Source organism: Micromys minutus, assembly GCF_963924665.1.
Source record: "Micromys minutus genome assembly, chromosome: 4".
NCBI lineage: Eukaryota > Metazoa > Chordata > Mammalia > Rodentia > Muridae > Micromys > Micromys minutus.
This window is the reverse complement of record NC_137973.1, coordinates 28,502,465-28,511,648: the sequence shown is the minus strand read 5'-3', so window position 1 is coordinate 28,511,648 and position 9,184 is coordinate 28,502,465. Positions and strand designations below refer to the sequence as shown.

Here is a 9,184-nt window from a genome sequence, read left to right as displayed (position 1 = left end):
CATTAGCCATCAGAGAAATGCAAATCAAAACAACCCTGAGATTCCACCTCACACCAACCAGAAATGGTAAGATCAAAAATTCAGATGCTGATGAGGATGTGGAGAAAGAGGAACACTTCTCCACTGTTGGTTGGGTTGCAAACTAATATAACCACTCTGGAAATCAGTCTGGCAGTTCCTCAGAAAATTGGACATAGTACTACCTGAAGATCCAGTTATTCCACTTCTGGGCATATACCCCAGAGAAGCTCCAACATACAACAAAGATACATGTACCACAATGTTCATTGCAGCTCTATTTATAATAGCCAGAAGCTGGAAAGAACCCAGATATCCTTCAGAAGATGAATGGATACAAAAATTGTGGTACATTTACACAATGGAATACTACTCAGCCACCAGAAGCAATGACTTGACCAAATTCTTAAGAAAATGGCTGCATCTAGAGAATATCATCCTGAGTGAGATAACCCAGTCACAAAAGAACAGACATAATATTCAGTCACTGATAATTGGATACTAACCCCAGAAAGCTGTGAACACCCCAGAAACAACTTACAGACTATATGAAGTTCAAGAAAACAAAGGCCAAAATAAATCATTATGCTTAATCTTTACATACCAAGAAAACTTTGACTATTTCCACATTGCATCTTGTTTTACATGTACTTTATGCTCATTGTAACTAGTAAGATTTTAATGGATACTATCAAACCTTTTTAAAAACAATCAAGTACTGACAAAAATGTATTCATATACTTTTATGCAAAAATGCTTAAACTCTGTCCATTTATCTTTATTTTTTAAAAATAAAGTTGTTCAATTTATTAAAAAAATGTACTCTTTGTGTATGCTAGGTACTTTTGTAAGTGGTTTATAAATGCTAGTCACTCTGTAAATGACCTTGGGGGGATAAGTGCCATTTACATCTTCATTTTGAAATGAGGAATGAGTTGGAGGGCTATAGTATTTTGTTCAAATTAACACTGTTGCTAAGTGAGGAGCGGAGACTCAAACATGGAACCTGTCTTAGGACTCGATGTCTCCTGCCACATAGACATGGTGTCTGTGAAATGATCTTCTGACGTTCACCCTTCAAATGGAGTACACGGAGAATGTTCCCATTAAAGTCTTAGTTGAAAATTTAACCGGGAAACCCCTTACATAAATAGGATGATGACAATTATAAAGAAATAATGCAAAACCCAGATCACTACAAATGATGCACAGTACAAACTAAAGGGAAGAACATAGTGAAGTATTTGGAGACGGGATTACAAGTGACATTGTTTTCATGGGAATGGTGTCTGTGTACCCCCATTCACCAATGACACATAAACATTCTTAATCTTCTGTTATCAGAGAACACATGTGACATCAGAGCTGTTGTGTTATATACTAGGCATTATTCCAGGAGCCAAATGATGATTAGCTTAATCTGCAAATGACCCTTTGAGGTAAACATTTTTTTCTCGTCTCACATAATTTTAGAGTATACTTCTAGAAGAAATGGGATCTATGGTGATTTGATTACTTCTGAAATTACATAGGTTTTCACAACTTTTTTTTTTTTAAACTGATACTTAAAATCACAAAGATCATGTGTATTGATTGGTGTCATTTGGCACATCAGCACATCAATGCAGAGTCTTTTTAAAGTTGCATTTTATGTCCACGGGTCTAGCTCTGCTCTGAGATCTTTATCCTTATGCCTTACTTACTGAGCTGAGGACTGTTATTAGCCTGATTTTCCAGAGACAATTAAGCAAGTTGCTTGAGAATGCACGGGTGGAGAGAGCAAAGCAGGGAATTGGTCTTGGAATGTGGGTTGTGACTATGCATGGAGTTTTCCACTACAGCCCATCTACCCATGAATGAACCCCAGAGACTGCCGCTTTCCCCACCCCCAGTTGTTGCCCTGTGCCTTTCATTATGAACTGTTTACTTACTGACCACTCTCCCAGCTCAATCAGTGTTGTTGACTTCCCAGGGGATTTAATCTACCCATGGAAGAATCTACCCATTCTTTGTAGGGAAAATACATTTTGTATTCCATTTTAGGTGCTCAAAACTCCTTGCAGGTTCCCCAAGCCCCCTTTCCTCAGCACTGGAAGAAAAGTCTCTACCTCAGGTTATCTATGAAAAAAGGATCTCTCAGCTTTTTCCTTTGGGTTGATTACAGCTGAAGCTGCATTTCTGGCAACTTCGATGAATTTTCTCCTCTCGTTTCACCCTCTGTATACACATGGTCCCTCTACATTTGGCCAGCCGGAGGTATATTCTTTAGGACCATATGTAGAAACAGGGCCTTCAATGGTTTCTGCCCACTTGAAGAAATCTATTGGCGCCAAATGCTTATGGGCTGAATCCCAACCACCTCTCTCATCTTCACCAGACCTTCCTAAAATAGCATCAATAGAAAATCCAGAATTCTTGGTCAAAGTTATGGCACTGTCTAAGAATGAAAAGAGACATATTTGTTCATTAGCTTGGGCCAGGGGTTTTATTTTGGGTTCTTGTCCATATTCTAAAAGGGCCATTTCATCTCTTTCATTATCTATTCTGAAGAACAAACAGATGTTATCTTTCCTCTCTGAGCTCTAGAATGGAAGTGGCTCAGCTCAGGAAATAGGGAGCATAGCAGAGCTGCTTGTGAGATTGATGGACAAGAGCTGTATCTAGTATGCAATGTTCTATCACCATCCTACAGGTTTGCAATTCTCAGAGGCTCTTTCTGTGCATTAATGCCTCAGATGCTTACAGAGGGAGGAATTAGATCTTTGGGATGTAAAGGGAGGGAGTCATGCATACCCCTCATGAAAGATGTTATCAGTATCCCACACATGAGGATCTCAGGTCAGAGCAGAACTGTATAAAAGGCGGACCATTCTCATAGCACCTCAGTCCATTCCTTGCTGAGTGATCTACTCCAGTATCTGAGGCAGGTAGAACATCTCCCAGACCAGAGAGACTCTGATGTTGGTGTTTTGGGCAGAAGGGGCTCTGGGAGGAATTGAGGGTAATCTTGAAGATGAAGATGAACAAGGGGAAGAGACAGTTAGAAGGGAAGGGTCTCTCTGGAAGGGAAAAGTAATGGAAGATTGTACTAGTATCTTTTTGACCTTGCAGTGAGTTTGTTTGAAAGAAGTATCTATACTGGGATTGTTTGTGTTTTTTGTTTTTTGTGGGTTTTTTTTTTTTTTTGTTGTTGTTGTTTTTTTAAATTCTTGAAATGAATTTAGAAGATTGCGGTTTTAAACTTCTAATTTTGTAGAGATAGGATATTGTAAATTCATAGTTTAGCCTTCAATGCAACATTTGAGCTTACAGAACTTATTTTTTTTTTTTTTTTTTTTTTTTTGGTTATTTTTCACTCTTATGCAGTTCCTTTTGCGATGTCCTGTCAGCAGAGCCAGCAACAGTGCCAACCCCCTCCCAAATGCAAGACCCCAAAGTGCCCTCATACCTCTTCCTGCTGTAGCCTGGGCTCAGGGGGCTGCTGTGGCTCCAGCTCTGGTGGCTGCTGCAGCTCTGGGGGTGGAGGCTGCTGCCTGAGCCACCACAGACCCCGATTCTCTCTCCGCCGCCGACGTCACAGCTCTGGATGCTGCAGCAGTGGTGGCAGCAGTGGCTGCTGTGGCAGCAGTGGTGGTGGCAGCAGCTGCTGTGGCAGCAGTGGTGGCAGCAGCTGCTGTGGCAGCAGCGGTGGCGGCGGCGGCGGAGGCAGCAGTGGCTGCTGTGGCAGCAGTAGCAGTAGCAGTAGCAGCAGCAGCAGCAGCAGTAGCAGCAGCAGCGGCAGCAGCAGCCATCAGAAGTCTGGGGGCTCTGGAGGTTGCTGCTGACATGGGGATGAAGAACACGGAGAGTAGCAGTGGCTGAAGACCTGCCTCAAGACCTCTTCTCTGGTTTTCCCGAACAAATACTTCCAGAACTCTCTGTATGGCCTTCTTCATCTCCCTAAAGCTCATCTACCATGAGGTCTTGAGGTCTCAACTCTGAGATCCATTGGCTTTGCTTTTTCTTTCTGACACAACTGTTTGAGAATGAGATATTGAAAAATCAACTCTGAAGCTATTTTCTGGGCAATAATAAAACTTTGATTCCTGACATCATGGCTTCCCAGTGAGTCTTTGCTTACCTCTTCCAACTCCCTCCCTCCACACCAAGCCATAGTCCCTATCTTTATCTAAAGAGCATATTTTTGGCATTGAATCCACTTAAAACCTAGTACTCTAAATTTGGGAACTACAAGACTGAGAAAAAGAATCATGTCTGAGGCCTGCGGCCCTTATACCAATTTGCACGGGGGGGGGGGGGGGGGGGGAACCGAGGGAGGTTGAGAAGAGATAAGGAGTACCCAGCAGAGCTCCACTCTGGGAGGGTGGAAAAATTTATCTCTTAATCACAGAGGAGAAGACGGCCCAGAGTGCACATTGTGAACTCCAGTGAGTAGATACACATTGCTGTCTGATTATTGTCAGCTGGTCAGCCAGGGGCGCTGAGTGCGGAGCCATTTCTAGAGAAGTAAGCTGAGGAGACAGAGGTGAAATGTTGGAGTTCATTTTTCTTGGAACCCTAGAATTTTAGGTTTGGGTTTGAATAGAGAATAAAGACATTATCTTAGCGAAAGATTCCCCTATCTGGTGGTGGTGTGTGTGTGTACGTACACACATGTATGTAATGGTGATGTGTGTATGTGTGTACATGCACACATGTATGTAATGGTGGTGTGTGTATGTGTACGTGCACACATGTATGTAATAGAATCAAGGGTACTTAAGTCACTGAGTTTGGGTGTTCATCTAATATTCCTTTGGGATTGGGTCGGCTTCCTCAGGAGATACTAAAAATGTGATAGAAGAGATCATTGCAAGTCAGCCTTTCAATGGAAGATAAGCAGCTTGCCCCTCAGTTGATAAGAGTTAACAGTGATGCCTAAGGTTGGTGTAAGATGTCCATACAGTGAGTGTCCACCTGATCTCTTCATGTTGATTCCTATATGATTCTCATGTTCAACTTGGTTTTCTTCACCTTTTGCACGGTTTTCCAGAGGGAAACTCACATCTACCTTATTGCACCATGACTTCCTTCTCTTTTTGAGCTTTGATGTCTCTTCTTTTTGCCAGGTGCTCTGGTACAGTAGGCAACCTGTTAATCAGGCTCTAAAGCCACGGCAAATGAAACGGGTATCTCCTATGACTTGTCTTTCCTTGTCTGTTTCCTCATGCCACACCCAGCAACGCACCCCGAAAGCCTATCTCACTCTTAATCCCTGAATTCTTAGTCTTAGATTCTCCTATGCCTCATACTCGTGGTTGGTATGACAAAGTAGTTCCAATATGATTGAAAGGCAGCTCAGAGGCAGTTGACCTCTAAAGTTTCCTCCAGTTCTATTAATCAGCAAATCAAAATGCAACAATTATTATGGGAACTTCTGGGCTGTTCTCCCTGTAATTTTCCTCCTCTTTTCTTTTGTCATTTTCATTTCATTTTGTTTTGTCCTTCTTTTCTCTTTGTTAGTAGTACTAGGGAAAAAAACTATCCTTAAAGGAAATGATATCAGAAACAGGAGCTCCATGGGCTAGCCGGCTTGCGATTTTCCAATAGGCCCATATGCCTCACCCATTTTTGTCTGAGATCCATCAGGGTTGCATTACAGAAATATGGTCAAGTGACTTCTTTTGGTCTTAATGGCCCTTTAACCTTGCCTGCGTTATTCCTCCTGTCAATGGTGATAGGGAGAAACCACCTTTGGGATTCCCATCTCTACCATCATCTTCATTCAATGCTCTCTAGTAGCATCTGGATAGAATCCAGAGGGTTCACCACATAGCCTGCAGCCTGTTATGCAAAGACAAGAACCAAGGGCCATAGACATGCAAATAAGACAATAAATGATAAGGAGATAGCTATACATGAATAAGTGTGTGAGAAAGTGGAACAGGGCAGGTGTTCTCCTCCCCCTTCCCCAGCTCTCTGTTTAAGAGAGAACCCCAGACCACTCCTCATTTGACCCCTCAGGCCTTCTCTGAGCACACATACAGCCCTCCCAGCTATGAACAGTGTCCGGTTTGAAAAGTAAACACACCACAGCAATCCTGGCACCTCTGTGGAGTGACTTGGTTGTCCACGTGCACCACCTACAGTGCTATCAGTGATGAACGCCTCTGGGATGTAAGTGTCAGCTGAGCATGTCTGTTGAGAAACGGGCTCCTCCCAAGAACCTGGACTTGTTAGAATCTTATAAAAGCTCCTCTGACCAAACAGTGTTCAGTCTTCTGCCTAGCAGGTGTCAAGTTCCAGTTGGAGAACTGAGTCTTCCTGTGGAGCCAAAGTCTAGTAAGTACCCAAGCAGGGTCTTGGGGAGGAGGCTGGGAAGAATGGAAGACAGAAAAAAAAGGATACAGCCAGAGTGTAGCTGTTGGGAAGATAGGCCGGGCATCCAGCTTCTAGTGAGCCAGCCTTTTGTGTTGCCTATGAAGATGCAAAGGTCTGGCCTGACACTGACCTTTGAAAAGTTTTCCAGTCTATAAAGAGCTTTGAATAACACAGGTCTTTAGGAATACTGGTTAGGTTATTCTTGTTCTCTGCTATGACTAGACTTTTGCTTATGATGTGGAGGGCAGGCAAAAAAGAATGTGCAGAACGTGCTTTTGTGTTTTTGGATTCTCTATACCCAACACGGAGGGGCACAGATGGTCTTTGTGGGTTTCTTTGACTGATGTGATGCTTATACAATATTAACTGAGATTACCACTTGAAAGGCTGTGTGATCAGAATACAGTTGGGAAAGGGCTGAAGCCAAGAGATTTTTGAATGAGTTATACAAATAAACCGCAGCCTTATGCGCTTTACTTTTTGCCAGAGATCTCGGATGGTCCTTATGTCAGTCAGGGAAACGGAATGGGTCCTTTTCATATTCTGTTTCCTGTTTTGTGCCTCTGGCACTGGAAGCACCTGTTTGCGTTTGTTTCTTTGCTTCCCTTCTTTTTCTTTCTTTCTCGTATCCCTCTTGCCCCAAGTCAAATCCCCAAAGTTCTGTGTTCCACTACAGGAAAGAAAAGGAGGTAATTTTTTTTCATATTTTTATTAGATACTCTGTAAAGGCGGGATTATTAAAAAGGTTGTTTTTCTTTCAGATTTATCTTGACGAACGCCGAGATGTCTCAGCAGGGCGCCAAAGGCTTTTCCAAAGGGTCTTCCCAGAGCTCCGCCCCCTGCCCCGCCCCAACTCCTGCCCCTGCGTCCTCCTCCTCGTCCTGCTGTGGCGGCGGCTGCAGCCGAGGCTGTGGGGGCGGTTGCGGTGGTGACTCCGGCTGCTGTGGCTCCAGTTCCACCGGCTGCTGCTGCTTTCCCAGGAGACGCCGCCGGCAGCGCAGTGGCGGCTGCTGCTGCTGCGGAGGAAGCCAAAGGTCTCAACGCTCCTGCAACAACCAGAGCTCAGGCTGCTGCTCTGGTGGCTGCTGAGAGCCCAGAGATGCTCCAGAACAGCTCTGCTGCTCTCGCCGCCCAGTCCTCCACAGTAGTTAGTGACAGGAATGACCTGGCTAGGAGTTTGGTCCCCCTTGAGCAAGCTGCACTTTGATGTTCCGAAACCTCACCCTGTTCTTAGACCTGTACTCTAATGTTGATTTTCCTCCCAGGAAATACAAAAGTCAGGGGTGGAACCTCAGACCATGCTATGGGCAGAGGGTCGTGTACAGTACTGTTCATAACAGGCCTACTGATTTGATTGTTGCCTGGAGACATCGTAATAAAGCTTCTACCTCCTATGAACGCTTCTTTTCCTATTTATTCCTTCATCCGTGCCTTCATTTTTCTTATTTTATAGCCCTTCAGACTTACCCTCGAAGGCTCGTGCCTGAAGGAGACACATCAACTCTGCGAGTTCTAAGGATTTGGGGTTGGCAGTCTCGTCTGTTTGTGTAATGACTCTCTGAGGTGGCTGCTGCCGCGTCCATTTTTACAGAAGGGAAACTAAACTAACGTCATGCTTCGGGTCACTTCGATAAGGCTGCAAGATCCAGGAGATCCTTTTGCTTAGCTTGGTCTGCTCTAAGTGGTCAGGAAACTGGAGTTCCTCCCAGAGGAAGCCCACTCCTCGCAGGCCCAGGCAGCTGAGGGAGTCTGGTTTGAAATGACAAGTTCACGAATTTGAATTCAGTTCTGCTGAATGATCTTTCTCTTCATTCATCTTTCCCCTTCCTCCCTTTGTCTCTGCTCCTTCCCCCCTTTTCCTATCCTCTCCTCACCCCCCCCCCCTTTTTTTTTCTGGTGGAAGTCCACTGACTTTTGCTTGATGGATGAGAAGATTTTGTATGCTTACCAGGAGTCTGGAACTCACGCTCTTTTAGGTCTGATCTATGCATGCAGCTGAGGCATGGCCAGGAACCACAGCTGTGGCAGTTGGAGCCAACTGTACAGGAGCCTTTGTAAGCATAGAGTTTTCCATTCAGGTTATATAAGGCCCCTTAGCCAGATGTCTTCTAGGTTCAGAAGAGATCATATAATAGTGGTAAAAAAATAAAAGCACAAATTAGTTAACATTTGTTGAATTTTAATTTCGTTTCAGAAACAATGTATAGCACAGAATATATGCATATACTTCATTTACTTTCAATAATCATTTCATTTACTTTTAATAATCTCAAAAATAGGTTTTGATTTCCCTAGTTTTAAAAGTGTGAGTGGATTGGGATTCAGAGACTCTGGGAAATCTGGGCAAAGTTTCACAGGCAGTGAGTGTCTTAGGCCCCTGAAGGTGAATGATAAGACTTAAACTGAGATCTGCAGGCACCTAAGTTCAGGGAATCCACTAAGTGCCTTGAATCCACTCTACTTCAACCCTGGAAACCACCACTGCCGGAAAGAAGAGACACATGGCTTTCCAAGGACACACCCGCACTCTTAGAAAATTGCAGCTTGACTGCTCTGCATCAGTGACTGCTGAGCTCTGTGGCATCTGCCCAGCAGCCATCTGCTGAAGTATTTGCTCAGAGGCAAAGTCAAAAACGCACCACTGATTCACCCATGCTGTTTAAAGTTGAGACTAGATGACATCCTACGATGGGTATGGCCGGAAGGACAGCCCCGCTCTGCCTCTCACTCTGGGGTTCTGAGCTTCGGTGATTCCGTGCTTTGATTGCACTGTTTACAAATAGATGATCTCACTGCGGACCTGCCT

At 44.1% G+C, this 9,184-nt stretch overlaps 2 protein-coding genes across 2 annotated transcripts; both read left to right on the top strand.

Annotated features, from left to right (window-relative positions):
• Positions 1 to 3,395: 3,395 nt before the first annotated feature.
• On the top strand, positions 3,396 to 3,842 carry LOC308419829 (uncharacterized protein; the record flags this gene model as incomplete). Its single annotated transcript, XM_080915659.1, has 1 exon — positions 3,396 to 3,842. The coding sequence occupies one exon, from the start codon at positions 3,396 to 3,398 to the stop codon at positions 3,840 to 3,842; it is 447 nt and encodes a 148-aa protein (XP_080771785.1).
• A 3,319-nt stretch (positions 3,843 to 7,161) lies between these two features.
• CRCT1 (cysteine rich C-terminal 1) lies at positions 7,162 to 7,467 on the top strand (the record flags this gene model as incomplete). The annotated part of the gene is made up of 1 exon (XM_080916611.1): positions 7,162 to 7,467. One exon carries the CDS (start codon positions 7,162 to 7,164, stop codon positions 7,465 to 7,467), a length of 306 nt encoding a protein of 101 aa, XP_080772737.1.
• Between the last annotated feature and the right edge of the window lie 1,717 nt (positions 7,468 to 9,184).